This window comes from Anastrepha ludens, chromosome 6 (genome assembly GCF_028408465.1).
Source record: "Anastrepha ludens isolate Willacy chromosome 6, idAnaLude1.1, whole genome shotgun sequence".
Lineage (NCBI taxonomy): Eukaryota > Metazoa > Arthropoda > Insecta > Diptera > Tephritidae > Anastrepha > Anastrepha ludens.
Window position 1 is genome coordinate 76,749,410 of NC_071502.1, and position 17,789 is coordinate 76,767,198.

At 38.3% G+C, this 17,789-nt stretch overlaps 1 protein-coding gene across 22 annotated transcripts in view; it reads left to right on the plus strand.

The window, feature by feature from the left end:
• LOC128868683 (dystonin) overlaps positions 1–17,789 on the plus strand; it is a 166,906-nt gene that overhangs the window by 22,383 nt on the left and 126,734 nt on the right. For 13 of the 22 annotated variants that reach the window (XM_054111067.1, XM_054111053.1, XM_054111046.1 and 10 more), the window contains 2 exons: positions 2,092–2,153; positions 16,043–16,102. In XM_054111067.1, the coding sequence (XP_053967042.1) occupies positions 2,092–2,153; positions 16,043–16,102 (122 nt within the window). The remainder of the gene's footprint in view (positions 1–2,091; positions 2,154–16,042; positions 16,103–17,789) is intronic. The other 9 variants (XM_054111064.1, XM_054111066.1, XM_054111054.1 and 6 more) reach the window with 1 other exon arrangement.

Below are 17,789 nucleotides of genomic sequence, written 5' to 3' on the forward strand. Positions count from 1 at the left end.
ATAATATAATATAATATTAAATCTTCATATAAGTACACCCCTAATATCGTACATGCCCACGCTCGAATACAAAATACAAAGAGAAGGTAGGTATGATTTTCTCTTTAAGCAAGTGTTTTTATGGAGTTTACGGGTAAAATGTAAACTGACGTCATTCTCCCATTTCAACAAAAAGTTGAAGCTTGCTTTTTCGTTTCAGTCCAATCACTTGTTCAATATTTGTGATGGTTTACTACCAAGAATGATAGAAAGAAGATTACGCCCATCAAGAGTGCGTGACGTCACGTTTTTCCGAGTTGTGCAGTGTTGCCAAGCATTTGCTCTTCACAATAAATTTAGTGTTTTTTTATACCCAAAATGCGAAAATTTTGAAGTTTCGTGGCTGTTTCTTTTTTTTAATTTAAAGCTACCGAAACTTTAAATTAAAAAAACCATATTATTGAACAAAAAAAGGTTAAAAAAGGTCACTCTGAGAAGATTTTATTGGTAATGAAAATTTGGCTTGGTCCACCGTTAGCATCAATAACCGCTTGAAGCTGGGTTGATATCGAGGCAACTAAATTTGTCTCTGCAGATGATATACTCTTCCAAGCTTCTGTTATGCCCTCTTTGAGTATATCAGCGCTAGAAATCTGGTTTTGTTTTCTAATTTTGCGTTAAAAAATTTCCAACACATGCACATTTCAATCTGGGCTTTGCGTGGTGTGTTTAATTGGCTTTATAAATCAGTAAATCGGCTAATTCATAACATGCATCAAGATCCAGGTTATCTACCGAAAGTTTCGAATTATGTTCTTGTAAAGAACTGGGTTTGGGATCCGCGACGTAAAAATCTCCACGAATGACAACAAATCATCGGATGAGAACTGCCTAAGCCGATGACGGCCACTGCAAACGAACTCAGAATTATGATTTGAGGGCATGCACCTGGAATGTCCCGAAACACCAAAATTAAGAAAAGCTTTTGTAATAGCGGTCGCCCCTTGGCGGGTAATGGCAAGCCTCCGAGTGTATTTCTGCCATGAAAAAGCTCCTCATAAAAATATTTGCCGTTCGGAGTCGGCTTGAAACTGTAGGTCACCCCATTTATGGAACGACATCAAGACTCACACCACAAATAGGAGTAGGAGCTCGGCCAAACACCCACAAAGGGTGTACGCGCCAATTATATATACATATTGAAAGACTTATCCTTATAATTTTATGATGGAGAAAATACACTTGCCAGAAAAAGTATCCGTACACAAAGAAATGAAAGCAACATATTAAGAAATTCATTCTAGAAAAAACTAAAACATTTTAAAATTTTATAAGAAATGTTGAGTCAATAATTTACAGTTTATGGTTTTTGTTTTGTGAAATTTAATTTTTAAAGTTGTACTTGGGCAAAACTGTATAGAAATTGTAGAAAAATTACTGACTAAACATTTCTCATAAAAGTTTAAAATGTTTTAGATTTGTTTACAATGTGTACGGATACTTTTACTGGCAAGTGTATGTGTAGTGGCATGCAAGAAGAATTACGGATAAATTGTCAAATAAATTGTTGGCAATGAATTTCTTTATATGTATGATGCTTTCATTTCTTTGTGTACTGATACTTTTGCTGGCAAGTGTGTATGTTTAATTGAGACAATGATTCATCAATTGAACCAGAGCTAAATATAGGGTGCAAAAAATCTAGTTATATTCATATGTATTTAATCAGGAGGGAAATCACTCGGGAAGTACCCCAATCACGACAGATCAGTTCAATTTAAATTTTAAAAACAAGACAAGAAACGCTTGCTTGAAACCTCGATCTCTTGAAAATAAATTTCACAAACAATCTGGAACTTTAAGGTTCGGCTAGTAGACTCATATTTTAAATAATTTCAAATTGATCAAAATGGGGCTCAACATCGCATAAAGTAACTTGTGTGACCAAAATTATAAAAATTAACATTATATTGTATAATTAAGCAAACTTTCAGCTTTACTTAAATATTTGTTCTTAATCTAGAAAATACTTAGACTGAAAGCGGATAGGTTATGCTTAAAGGTCACATTAAATTATAAAAAAAGTAATTAATCTTTTCATTGTACTTATAGATGAGCGGGATGCTATTCAGAAGAAAACATTTACAAAATGGGTAAACAAACATCTCAAAAAGGTATGTTATATATAAGGAGTTTTTATATACTATACATGTAAAAATAATTTAGATTTTAAATTTTTGTTTGCCTGTATGTGCATCCGGAATTTTACTGATGATGTTATAAATGCGAATAAAATTGTAAACTATTCGATGGAATGTTTGAATGTAGTAAAACACTTAGAGGCTGCAATTGTATGCCAAGGTGTGAGACGACCGCTTTGAGCGAATACTCTTTCTACTGTTTCATGTTTCGTGTCCACAGTGTACTTCGAACACTTATCCATCGAATGGTAGTCTCCAATAAACCCACTCGGCTGCACCACTATCTATAAAAAAATTAGACTGGATGTTACACGCGACTCTGCCAACAAAAACACGAATGGGAAATTACAATTACGTGCGTGTTGGTATCAGGTCAATCCATAAGTTCGTGCGTTTTTCAAAGGTGGTTTTAAAATTAATAAAAAAGATGTTTAAAGTATTTATTAATCAATAATATATTTTCCTTCATTATTAACAATGTCTTCCCAACGTTTAGGCAAATTTTTAAGACCCTGCTCAAAAAATTTTTTGTCCTTGAGCCAAAATACGCTTCGATATCCCTTTTTATAGCTTCTTTTGAGGAGTAGTTCTTCTTACTCATATAGGATAGAAGTCCACGGAAAAGGTGATAATCACAAGGTGCAATATCCGGAGAGTATAGTGGATGCGGCATTAACTCCCATCCGAGCTCGTTCAGCTAGCTTAATGTTTGCCTTGCGGTATGAGGTCTTGCGTTGTCGTGGTGAAACAAAACTTTGCGTCTATTCACTAAAGACGGTCGATTTTTGTTAAGTGCCTCATTCAGGTTTGATAGCTGATGGGAATAATAATCAGCAGTTATCGTCTGGGGTGGTTCCAGAAGTTCATAATAAACAATACCGGCCATATCCCCCCAAATAGAGAGGAGCATCTTCTCTGGGGTGAAGGCCATCTCTGGGGGTCGGTTCTGGTGTTTCATCTTTATCTAACCATTGACGTTTGCCAACAGTATTATTGTAAACTACCAATTTTTCATCACCAGTAACCATACGGTTCAAAAAACTTTCATTTTCAAGCCGTTCCAGCAGCTGAGAACACACATTCACTCCCTGCTGAAGGTTGGCGACGGAAAGTCTATGCGGAACCCATTTTCCCAGCTTTGAAACCTTTCCCAACTGAACCAGGTGCTAGTTAACTGTTCCATGTGATGAATTTAACCTCTGAGCTATCATATCGACTGTGAAATTTGGCACAGCTTCCACGAGTTTGAGCAAGGCGTCGGAGTTAAAGACTTCAGGACGACCAGCGCGGGGGGCATCCTCCACGTCGCAGTTACCACTTCGGAATATTGAAAACCACTTTTGCGCAGTCCTTACACTCACGGTATTTCTGTTGCAGCATTTGTTGCATTTTTACCACTTTTATAAAAAAATAATATACAAAATACGCCTCTTATACGCGTTCGAAGATTCCATTTTATTTTTTAACAACACGTGCTTCTATCCGCTATTAAAATCACTTGTTGAATACACAATATATGTATCAAGGAAAATATAAATAGTTTCGTTATATACCGCGAATAATTTTTTGTATGCAAAAGTCGTGCAAAAGTGAAATTATGGGTAAAATACGTACGAGCTTATGGACTGACCTGATACATTATCATGGACCAATATCCATGACTTCTAGCTCCATAGTGCAAAAAGGCTGGTAATAGCGTAATATGTACCAACGTAACAAAATTGTACAAAATTATAACTAAAGGTCGCGATATTGCAAGTCACCTTTTATGTAAACAAGACTCGTATATTTAGATGCAGAGGATAGTAGCGGAGGAGTTTTTAACCCACTATTTGTCTTCGAAATAATTTGGCGTCTTTAGTTTTCTTTAGAATTATTTGAACATTGCCCACAATTACCCTGTTTACATATCGGCAGTGCTATCGATGTAGGCAATCACGGGATATCTATCATATTGACCACATTTATAAATAGCACAGTATGACAATATTTCCCACACATGAAAAAATGCGATGCTAGAACCAATGCGCATTCATTAAAGGTGGTGGCGCTACAAACAACACGTTTTGTATGTAGGTAGAAATATCACGACAAAAGAAAACGGAAAGGACGAACTATGCTGCACAGTTGGAGCTAGAAGCATATGACGTTAGTGCGAATGGAACGGCCTTTCTTCATTTCATTTTACGCTGACATCCAGTAGTACACGACGAATAAAAAAAAGTAAATCAGCTGGTTTTCCGATAACACGTTTAATACATTCACCTTCACACCATTGTAAAATGGATACATTGCATGCTCTCTGAGAGGCTGTTAACCGCTGGTGAGAGAGTTCGTCACTGCTCAGGGCCAAGCAAGGATGTCCCCAAGGGGGTGTACTTTCTCCGCTGCTGTGTCGTAGACTCTCTACTAGCGGAGATGCAGAAACTCGGTTTTCATGTCCAAGCATATGCGGACATGTCTGTGCGCTAACATCGGATAAATCCCTAAGGAGGCTTTGCACGAAAGTGCAGAGGATTCTGGACAAAATCGATGACTGGTGCATGAGACAAGGTATTTCCGTTAATCCGAACAAAACAACCATAGTCTTGTTTACGAGAAAACGGAAATTGGATGGGCTCAGTCTTCCAACACTGAAAGGTGTGACACTTGGCCTTTCCGATGAAGTTAAATATCTAGGAGTAATTTTGGATAAGAAGCTGACTTGGGAGACACACGTTTCACTGAAGGTGAATCGCGCATTAAGGATTTTTCAGCAATGCCGTAGAGCCTTTGGTAAAACCTGTGGTCTGAAACCTGCTGTGGTCCTATGGATATACACAGCACTTGTCAGACCAATCATCTCTTACGCTTCTGTGGTCTGGTGGCGACGGACCATGGTTAAGTCCACAATCCGGGAACTATACAGGCTACAAAGAAGTGTATGTTTATGCATTACGAGTGCCATGAGTACAACCTCTGGTGATGCCCTAAATGCTATGCTTGATTTGCTCCCCCAGGATCTTAACATACAACAGGAAGCAATAAAAGCAATATGTAGACTCCATAGATATGGTTTCTAGCACAAAGACGGAACTTCGGGACACAGAGAAATCTTTAAGTTGCTATCTTAGCAGTATCCACTGCTTTTGGTACCTAAAGACGACCTGATACCCACAGTTTCATTTGAAGCAAATTTGATGTCAGATTGCGTGAGCAATGGAGCAATCCATAATGCCTGCAGGGAGGTTTGACGGATATTTTCTTAACCGATGGGTCCAAGAATGAAATAGGGTGTGGAGCCGTATGGTACTTAAACGATAGTAATAAGTATAACTATGCCATGGGGGATGGACCCTGTGACGTAAGAGGTGGGGTGATATACTGTTCACTAGACAGGGCTAGTTTACGGAGCGGCAGCCCTTGGTCGGGAAAAACCCCGAGTCATTCCGGTAAAGTAGAACCGGCGCCATGGGAATTTGCATGGTCGCGTCGTAGGCCTTGCTGAGACAGTTACTTATGACCGCTGTCATGCCTTCTGCTTTCATTTCCTCAACACTATCTAAAGCATTAGCAATTGGTCTTATCAATGACGTTTTCTAAAGGCTAATACAGTTGATCAATTTGGTTGTAGCGAGGCATAATCAGCCTAAAGTTATCTAAAGTTATGCGATGTGTACATAATCAGATCTTAAGTCAGATTCAAAATTTATTTAACTGTTGTCTACCCAAAACAGTATTTATACGGGATTGAATTGAACGAAAGTTCGTAGAGAGAAAGAATACAATTTTCTGCTTAACATTGTAGTAGGTTTCAGATATAGAGGGAGCATAGGTCTTCGAGAAGACTCTTCCATCGGACACGGTTCTGGGCTGTTGTTTTTGCGCCGTCCATGTGACGTCTGCATCTGTTAGTTCGCGTAACATCGACCTTCGCCAAGTGGTTTTAGTAGTCCGTCCTGTCTATCCAATTTTGATATAATATTTTACATTGTGTCTAAGCACCTGAATTTCGCCTCGATTTTTATTGATACCGCATCAAAAAAAAGTCAAGCAGTGTCAAATCGTATCCGAAACACGGCGGACGACTACACGATTTTCGAACGAAAAAGTGTCCAATTCTGACTCTGTAACGAAAATAGTTAAACCAAAAACGACAAACTAGTACTACCACTCCAAAACTTGCAGAAATTTCTTCGGGATGAAATTGAAATGTTGATCCTCTCATCGTGAATTAGTTAGCAACTACTACCAAATTATATTGCTCATGACTGTATTTACCAGAACCATGATCAGATAAATCACTTTCCAAGTTTGTACATAAAAATGAGAAGACTATAGTTTTCGAAGTAAAGTTTTTATTATGCTCTCATCTGAAAAATTGAAACGTGTATCACTCACTCATTTGGGCGATAACCGCTTACGCAATTTTGGCTGAGTTTAACTAATCGCACCAGTCGTTCTTTCTCGTGCTAATCGGCGCCAGTTGGACACACCAAGTGAAGCCGAGTTCTTCTCCATCTGATCTTTCCAAATCAGAGGTGGCCTTCCTCTTCGTCTGCTACCACCAGCTGGTACCTCATCGAAAGCTTTCAGAGCCGGAGCGTTTGCATCCATTCAGACGACATGACCCAGCCAATGTAGCCACTAGATCTTGGCTGCGCTATGTCTATGCCATCGTAAAGTTCATCGTTTCATCGCCTGCGATACTAGCCGTTGTCAACGTGCAAAGGTCCAAAAATCTTGCCCAGAATCTTTCTCTCGAACACTCCAATGTTATTGTCAACAGCCAAGCTTCTGTGCCATACGATAGAGGACTTTACAACTCAATTGCCTATTTAGTCCAAAGTAGCTCTTGTTGGCAATACAGTCCCAATTCTGACGTCGTTGCTGGTATAAGCATGGGTTTTTTCCAATACTTGGCGTATTGTGACTATCCGGCCGATAGCTGACCTTCCAGGTCTAAAGCCCCACTGATAAGGTCCAATCAGTCGGTTGATGGTGGGCTTCAACCTTTCACAGAAAGCGCTCGCTTGAATCTTATAAGCGATATTTAGAGGGTAATCTCGCGATAATTGGCACAGATTGCAGTATCACCCTTCTTATGGATTGGGCAGAGCACACTTAAACTCAAATCGGCAGGCATGCTTTCGTCCGACCGTATTTTGCATACACCTTATCAGCTCCTCGTCGCCATGTTTGAATAGCTCAGCTGGAAATTCATCGGCTCCCGCTGCTTTGATGTTCTCTAACCCCGTTACCGCTATTCTTATCTCGTCATGGTCGGGTAGCGGAACGATAGTTCCGTCATCAAACCAAGCGCACAACTAGATATCCTGGATTGTTTCGCCTTCTCACATTAGCTTGCTCTCGAACGGGTATTCGGAAGTTACCCAGAGGGTACTTGGGCTAAGCCCCAAATGTAGAAAAATCGTCGTGGATACTGCGAAGTGAATGGCTATTACTGTTAAAACAACAACAACAACAAGTGACTTTCCTCACTTGTGTAGATTTCTACATAGGGAACCATCCTCCGAACCATCCAAAGCGAGTGTTCGGAAGCCTTTTATTTTTATATTCCAAGTTGAAGTAGTTTTCTAAAGAGACTGGTGAAAAAGTGAGAAAATTGTGATTACAATATTTTTTTAATTGTTAAATTTCTGTAAAAGTTATACAAAGCTTGAACATTTGATTTGTAGGCTTTTACGATACAAGGTTATTAGCATGAAAAATGTGGGTAATATTGTTAAAAGCTAAAACTTTATAATTCATTAAGCAATCACGAAGGCACACCATACAAAATTTCCAGCACATATAAAGCTTACATTAGCGGTTATCACTCCCAGTTGTTGGGCAAGCTTCATCGTGTAGTTTGTTCCTGTTCTTGTGAAGACCGCTATTAACTTTTTTATTGCAAATAAATTACTAATATTCTATCTGATTTTTATAACGCAGCATTGGAAATACATGAAGGTAATTATTGTTTATAGGAGCAAAATTATAACGATACGAATGTAATGTGCATATGGCGTGATTTTTTTAAGAATAATACATCTAACCCATAGAATGGAATGAAAGATATACAATAGGTCTATAAGCATGCGAAGCTATATAGTTTCTTCTTGACTTTCATGCATAGGTATAATCATTTATCATATACAGCTAAAAACAGAACAAAGCTGAGAAAGTTGATTGCCTACCGCCCGAGTTATTCGAATACTGCGACAAGAACCTTTGTAGCCCTACATATTAGACCTTTTATTATGATTATTTTAGGAGATTGACAGGGTTTCGCTTAAATTATAGTATTTGTCCTTTTTTATTGAGTTTTATTTCCTTCTCTGTCGTTTACTCTGTTTTATGTTTACCCAGGAGTTTATTCCACTTATACATCAGGCTGGGGGATTTCCCAGGTTAGTAAGTCGATAATTCATTATACAAAGCCCTGTTGAACTCCTTGATGATCCTCAAATTTATTTTAATTAAATCCCTTATAATCTTTAAAGCGGCTTAGGTTAAAGTATTGGTTTGGATTGCGATACACCCGGTATATTGTTGGTAAGATATAGAGCTTACCAAGATAATCCAGCACCAGTTTTGATGTAATCTTGAAAGAGTTGAGACCCTTGAGTGTTGTCTTAAAGATAGCTTTGCTTCTGCTACAGTTTGCGTTAAAGTGAGCGCATAATTCCATTGCGTAGACTTTCCCTTAAAATATGCTTGTACTATTGCCTAGCATTTCTGAGTGTATTTTCCCCAGTCCGCAAACACGTGCCTCTGCGCTGGTGAGGGATCCTTCCGTGTATAATGTTTTCATGTTCGGGTTTATCTTTTAGATCTTAGATATCTCTTCCTAAGTCTTTTTATTGCTTAGTTTAGTCTTGAATCGTGTGGCAAAACCAAACATCGGTAGCATCATGTCTGATGGCAGCAATAATATCAAACTTCATGCGATTTTGATGAACGCTTTACCCATTCCTCGTTAGGCTCCTCTGCAAGTGGTGTCGAGGAAATTCGGGGCATTAAGCGTTCTGCACGTCAAGTAATTTTAGTTTTAGACCCACCTTCACGCTTTTACTCTTATCTACCCTCTTAACTCATTTTACACAGTATTTAAATTTGTAGTCCAAATAAAGGAAACGTTTTTCACTGAATGACAAAACGAAAGCATCAAAGTGATCACTGGAAAGCAGGTATAATGGGAAATGGAAGTTACTCGCGCCACACATTCTAAAGAAATTGAAAAAGCAAAATGTAGTAGTAGTAGGAATATATACAGTTTGTCAAGAATATCTTTGCATAGTGAAGAAAATTGTAAAATTTTAGCATCTTGCCCAATGCAGAGGTGCAGAGGAAGGCGGTGTGCGCCGGCGCATTGTCGTGATGAAGGGTCCAATTGTTGACGAGGTCGGGCCGAAATCGGGCGACGCGGCTTTTCAGCCGAAGAAGCACTTCTTTTTAAAATGCCGCGTTTACAGTGCTTCCTGGAGGTACAAACTGTTTAGCTTTACGCAAAATTTGATCGAGTAACGTTGCTCCAACTAACGCTGCATTTTCGCCACTGCAAAATCCTAACACACTTTTAAAACAGCTTTCACGCGCGGTGCGATGTTGACTGCACCGCTGTTGCCAGCGAACTGGGACCGGTTTCTAGTGGAAGGGGAAGGTCCAACGATCATTTTCCCCCACCAGCCGATTGTTGATCGCTTGGCAGACGCTCCGCGCGGGAAGACTCATTACTTTTCAATCAAACCCTGTGCTGCCACAATTTATGCGGGAGTCTGCTTTCTTTATATAATATTATAATATATCAAATTTTAAAAATATATTTCTTAGGAAGACCCAATGCATAAAAATGGCTTTCTTCAGTGAAGTTGCCAGAAAAATTGCATAAATTGGCGTAAAGTCTGGTATCCTTAGGATCCGCTTTATGAAGTATCTTTGCAGTTTCTCACCTCAGCCGATAATGTATAATCCCACACTTGGGCAGCATAAGATTGTATGGATCTACAAATAGCTTGAAAAAGTTTCAATTTATTTTATCGATAATGATCACTGAGCAAGAAAGTCCTTCCAGGTGCAATTAATGCCTGCCTTGGCTCGTTGTTTCTGGCTTCCAAATGTTTTCCGAATGTCATTTTTGGTGCAAATAACAATATTCTACATCTTCGGCATTGTACCACCGTTTTTCTAACTGCGATATCTGGCCGCCTTTTCTAGATCTTTCTAGTCTACATATCATAGCCCGCATGATTTTTGGATTATGCGCTAACAGCAAAATATCGCCCGCGCACAGCAGAAGCCTTATATTAATGTTTTCAACCATTACACCAATTTCCCAATAATCATGTAGGTCGTTCAGGTACAGCGTAAATAATAGTAGTGATAACAATCATCCCTGCTTCACTCCTTATCCAGTCTCAAAATAATCAGACACTTCTTGTCCTGTCCACACAGCCATTTTGGTATATATTTTCGATAAAATTGACGATTTTGGCGGATATACCTATTTGACGTAGTTTATACAGCAACGGTTTTCTAGGGACTTTAAAATCCACAATATAGGCGTATCCTTTTTTTGTTTTCGTTGAATGGCCGTCAGTTGAAAAGTTTTTTCTGAAACCGGCTTGATACTCCGTTAATATGTTATCCTGTTCGGCCCAATTCGCTAACCTTTTATTTATCATTCCCATCACCACCTTAGCCACACAATTCATGAATGAAATTCCTCTTTAGGCTCTGGCCAAATTTGGATCACTCTTCCTGAACATGGGAAAAATTATTCTGTTTAGAAATGTCTCATCTATTTTCCATTTTTCAACAATCACATTATACATCTTTGTCAGCTCTTGTAGGCATTCCTGTGTTGCATGTTTTAGTAATTCATATGTTACTCGGTCCCCTATACCTATATATACGGGGAAGACTGCTGAAGTGACAGTCCTTGGCCGGATATAAAACCGGGTCGTTCCGGTTCCGTAGAACCGACTGTCGTGGGAACGCCAGTCCTGTCTGGGAGCTTTGTTTGTTTTGGCATTTTTCACAACTTCTTCAACTTCCATAATGGTCATCTGGGTGCCAAGTAGCTGCCTATTGAATGTCTTTCGTTAATTGCGATTGATTTAACATAGCCTGGAAATATATTTTAAACTCTGCCGCTGAAATTTCCGCTCCCACTTGGAAGGAAGCTCCTCTTATTTCCCTTGCTAAACGCCACCATTCTTTCGAGCTTGGTGTTCTGTCAATTTTGGCAAATAATTCTTCGTTGTACTTTCTCCTTGCATCATCGCATAAGTTTTTATATTCCTGCTTCGCGCATAAGTATTTTTGTTTGTCTGTTAAATTATAATTTTCTAAACTCGTTCAAATACTCAAAAGACAGCTCCCTAGCATTACAGCAATTGTAGCTATGCCATATTTTTTAAATTTTGAGTTATTTGCTTTTTCGTTTTTTTTTTGTGGCACTGCTTGTTTCATTGCCTCTACTAGCTTTTCAAAACCAATAAACTAAGCAGCCAAGTTTATTCAGGGTTCGATTTAGGTTGTAAATATCTATTTGCTTACATGTAACATATAAATTATGCTGCAAAAAAGTAGTAGTCGAATATATGTTACCTATTTATGTATAAAACAGAAGCAATAAATTTTAATTACCATAAAAAAATTAATATGTATGAAGCTAAAATTCAAGCTTAAATACAGTTCGGTTCACTTGATTAGAGACAATACTTTTTATGGAAGAAAATGGCTATTAAATCAACCGTATTCGATCTAGTATTACAAGGGTTTCTGATAATTCAAGTGAAGACTGTACTTTGCTCGAAAATAAACATGCATCAAAATATTATTTCATCTAATGGTATTTCGCAACAGCAAAACTTCAGCATTTGTAATATTGTGCTTGGTATTTATTTCATTTGAATACAGGCACTCAGTTTGTCTACATTACTTTTTTGCGTATTAAAGCTGTGAAGAGGGATCGTTTTTTAGGCATTTACTGTATTTTGTCGAAAATTTCTTAATTCTAATAAAATTGGAAATCAGAAAAGTTTTACCGGTCGCAAAAAAGGATAAATCGATATCTTGAATTCAGACGGACTTCAACAGAAACCCAATCAAGTGAACTAGACTGTATTATTCGGTAAAAGGGCACGCACATAAACGTGAGAACGTAAAGCTCGAAATGCTGCCCACGCCGTGATTTGGACCGTAAGTTTAAGTTGGTATTGGCTTTTACCCTGTGGTTCTCCAATAAGGGTGTATTTCAGCCTTTAGAGTCTGGCTGGCGATAATGATAATACCTCTCAGAAGTACCGATTTTTTACCCCTCAAGCGTGGGCAACGACCGGAAGACAATGTTTGGCATATATACTTGTCACTAGATATTATTTAGCCGTCTGCATATGATTGTAAAATATTTGTTATTTAAATACAAATTATTTTTGCACATTTATTTAATTTTTCATCCACCTAAGAGCAAAAATACTTTATTTTGTGTATATGTATCATTCCTATATTAAATTTAGTCCTTAAATTTGAGGGCTGTTTTAAATAAAAGTGTCGAGGTTTGTAAAGAGTGAGTCTACACATTGAAAATAAACTCAATCATTTGAGTGGATTCAGCAAGGTAACGAAGCAATTTATGTTTGAAGCGCGAGCTCTCTTTTATATGTTTAATTTCTTGGGGTTAGTTATTCCAAAGACGGACAGAGAATACAAAGTATTGACGTTTAGTCACCAAACAACTGTATTTCATCGGGACTAAGTTTAACGAACGGCAAGACTTTGAAAACATAAGTCGATTTTTAAGGTATCTGGGTTCCTGAGTGTTTATGACCTTCTGGAATAACACTAAACATTTAAACCTCAGCAAATCGTCAAAAGATATGGAGGCAATGTTTTTCGCAAAAACAGAAATGTGGTCATAACGTTTTTTATAGTAAACGTATCTTGCAATGTTATTATACATACAAAACATTAAGTTTACCACGGCACACACTATCACAATGAGCATATAATTCCCAACCCTACAGTAACGTTGGCAATAAAGATGTGATTACTCCATGCCACAGTTCTATTAAATGTAACCCCTAAATTTGTAACAGAGTCCACATATTTAATCTCAGCGTCATTTAGTCTGACTAGCCATCAAGCTTGAGATATATTTTGTATATAACGATGCATTGGGATATATCAGGGTTAAGAATTAATGCGTTGTCAGAAACCCACTTTCTTGTAAATCTCAAGTCAGAATTCAAATTGCTGATGCAAATATCAATGCAGTTAAGGGGACAACTAACATATAATTGAACTTCATCGGCATATATGGTACATGGGCATCATTATATTTAATCACACTAAACAAATAATTAATATACAAGACAAGCATAAAAGGGCCTTGAAGCACACCTCTGGTTACAGATAGGAAATTGGAGGAACCGAAAATTCATTGGAAAATAAACCTAAAATACAACAAAAAAATTATCTGCATTTTCTAGGTGTCAAATAAAATAACTCTTTTCACAAATAATGACAAGTGATTTTATATGCAAGGTTTTAAATAATGAGTTGGACCTTATGACATACTGAATGAATATTTAGTGTGGAGACACTTAGCATTTACGACACATTGTAGGCGTTTTTTTATATTTTTTTTATAGAATGAACCATCGCCACCAGGTCATAATTGCTCGGTACCAATGTTTATTTTTCCAGTATTGCAGTTTTAAGCGCTGTTAGGTGCATTTGTGGGGTGTAAATTAGGTGTATCCACGATCTTGCAGCAGTTATGTATATAGAAGCCACAGCTGCATTCTATGTTCCTTATGCTTCGGATCGTTGTGTGGATAAAATTTGAAATACGGTTTGTCGCACTTTTTTCCAAATGCCAGGTGTTTTACTCCTCTGCATATGCAACCCATCTCATAACACTCAATTTCCCAAAATTGACAGTCGGCATAATGCCAAAATGATAGAGAAATAGAATGCGCCCTCTGAATTCGCCGTTTCATAAGAGTCCATCAATAAACAAACAAAAGGAAGGGAAATTACTTGTTTGAGAAGAAGAAGAGTAGGCGAAAGCATTGGAAACAACCACGACATCTTCCGCATAAAACGCTAAAAAAACTGAATTTGGAGGCTTTCATGTGGATAGCGCCATTCAGCCGCCTGTTGACTTAGATGAGTGGGTTTGATAGGACATGTGAAAAGGTGGTTAGTGTTGTGCAGGGTGCCTTCACATGCTGGGCATATGTTAAGTATGTCGCAGTCGATTTTGGATAAGTAGGAGTTTAACCTGCTACAATACCCAGAACGTAATTGTGCCAAGGTTACGCGGGACTCTCGGGGAAGTTAAAGCTCTTCGTCTGCGATTGGTGGTGGTTGGACTCCGATAACGGCATTCAGGGGTCGGGAGCTGAAGAAGGTGGTAATGGTCTACCGATAAATGTCTGCCTGTACACTGTCCGATCTAGTAGGTGTCTGTCTGTCGTCCGCGTAATTGAGAAAATGCCTCCTGACGTACCTAGGAGGTGACTCAGGCTCAAGCAGATGTCTGCATGGGTGAGGCCTGCGGTAACACCCTAGCAGAAACTGCTTGCTGAGCAGTTTGTTATGCTCCTTCACAGGCAGCATATCGGCCTCATCGTGTATGTGTTGTATCGGGGACATCATTAGCCATCCTGTCGCGGTCCTTGTTACAGTGTTTTGGCAGGTCTGGAGCTTCGTCCACTGCGAATCACTGGTTCCAGGCGACCAGACAGGTGCAGCATAGTTTAAAACCGGTCGGCCTATTGCCTTGAAAGTCGACAGCAACATTACTTTGTCTTTGACCCAAGTGCAAAGTTAGTTGCAATAGCGGTTGTATGCGCTGAGAAGGAGAGTAAGCTGTCAAAGGTAACTCCCAATATTTTGGGGTGTTAACCGTCGGAATTGGTGTGTCGTCGACTTTTACCTTCAGTTGCAGCTCGACCTCCTTTGTCAGCCCTAACCCCTAGAAACCACACCTACCATACTCGGTACCCGTGGGTTAGATAGTGTAGGGGTTTGGTGAGTCAGCACACTTATGGTGTGAGACAAAATTTTAAGAAAAATAAGACTCAATTCAAGAAAATTAGTAATCGACTATATCATGTCTATGTTATCGCTTTTCAGGTGTAGGAAAATTTAGAAACATAAAAATTTCAAAATGCGATATCTCTGCGAAAAAAATGATATTTGAGCAAACTCAACGCCATTTGAAAAAAGAAGGCTTGTATTTAAAGATGCTATCCTTTAATTTTGGTGAAAGAAAACATCTGCAAGGCTACATAACCTCAAATATGGGCAAAAACGGTGTTTTTGCACTTTTAGGTTAGGATATCTCGAATAGCATAGAGCATAGAGATAGAGAGAGATAGATTAATTCTGAGGCCAGATTTGGATTCAGCGCATCATAAACCTTCGGAAATGTATTGTCTGCTTTCTGGGTCTGAGATGCTGTCGGCCTGTGTAATTAACAAATTTAAGTAGTATATATTTTTGTTGTAATTTCAATTACTTTAAAATGAACTTCCAGGGTGTTTTAATGAACCCTTTTTAAATGCAATGTATCATATTTGATTAAAAGTATTAAAAGCTGTATTTTTGAGACCTTGGTTGAGATATTGTATTTATTTTCAATGTGTGAATTCATTTTTGACAAATAGTATGTACGGATTTACATAGGTGCTACATATTTTGGTAAACAGTACCAGTACAATTAATACATATAAATGATAAATATTTTCCAAGTTTTCGATAAAACATAAGTTATGAAAAATGAAGATATTTTCTTTGTGCTCTAAAGAGGAAAATAAACGTTATATTAATTGGTAAAAATGAAAAATAAATTTAATTTATTTCAGAAGTACACAATGATACATGTGTGTGTCTTCACCAACGGATATCCATGTTGCCCATCCCCTGTAAGTTTAACTTCTATTATACATTATACATACTTACTCGTATATAGGACCGTTTCTCCAGAGCCCCGAGACCAACATTACAGTATTCAAACTTTTTTGTTCCTTTACGGCCGACCGACAAAATTTAAAATAATAATCTGATTTTTTAAAATGGAAATCAATACTCATATTGCTAATGTCGACTGGACTTTTGTCGATTGATATTGCACACTCTCACCGACGTGTACATATGCCGTGTCTGTTTTCCGTGAGTACACAGAATTGGGCAAAACGTATGCCCGTATGAAGTGAAAACCAGTTGCTTCCGTTTGCTTACACGTTTAAAAAACACATTGTATAATAAACCAAAGTCAAAAACCAACAAATGCAAATAGTTCATTTATTTATAAATCACAGTAGCGTTTTCAAATTATTAGATGCGCGACTAAGTTCCAACTGTTTGTCAATACATGGATGCCGCCAGCAGTGTGTGCTAGTCGATTCTAACACAACCTAAACGTCATAAACCAAGCTTAGACATATGGTAAACAAACTCTTTTGACACATTAGTGATTTTGTTTTGGTATCATATACTTTTGGTTTTGTGAAAATGTCTGATTTTGTGCCGAATGGTCGTCATTTGTGGGAAGTGTTGATTTTCCTCTTTCATTTGAAAAAAAAAACGGCGGCTGAAGCGCATCGAGAGCTACAAAAAGTTTATGGAGATGCTGTTTTAAGTGAAACAATGTGCCGAGATTGGTTCCGTCGCTTCAAAGACGGTGATTTTAATGTTGACGACCGTCCACGTGAAGGAAGACCAAAACCCTTCGAAGACGCTTAGCTGGAGACATTGCTCAATGAGGATCCGTGTAAAACGCAAGAAAAGCTTGCTTCAGTAATAGGAGTTACCCGCCAATCCATTTCCCAAGCGATTGCATGCTTTAGGAATGATTCAGAAATAGGGGACTTGGGTTCCTTATAAGTTAAAACCAAGGGATGTTGAACGTCGTTTTTTCGCCTCTGATCAACTACTCCAGCGGCAAAAAAGGAAGGATTTTCTTCATCGCATCGTGACGGGTGATGAAAAATGGATTCATTACAGCAATACAAAGAAAAGAAAGTTATGGGGACTGCCCGGTCATGCTTCTACGTCGTCGCCTCAGCCAAATATTCACGCTGCGAAGGTTATGCTATGTATTTGATGGGACCAAGTTGGTGTTATTTATTATGAGCCGAGCACTGCGCGAGAAGCTGCCGCAATACTCGGAGAGGCTTGAAAAAGTGATTCTACATCGTGACAACGCTCTGCTTCACGTTGCCAAACCCGTTAAAACCTACTTGGAAACACTGAAATGGGAAATCCTAACCCTCCCGTCATATTCCCCAAATATTGCGCCGTCCGCTTATCACCTGTTCCGATCGATGGCACATGGTCTATCTGACTATCCATTCATATGAAGACATCAAAAAATGGCTTGATCCGTGGATAGCCTCAAAAGCTGAACAGTTTTACCGCGACGGTATACGAGGTCTACCAGAAAGATGGGAAAAGGTAGTAGCCAGCGATGGGCAATACTTTCAATGATTCACTTGTAATTATTTTCTCAGAATAAAGTTGTATTTGCATAAAAAAACAGCGAGGACTTAGTTGCACAACTAATATTATATTTTAATAAAAATTAAAATTTTTATCAGTTTATTTTGTTAA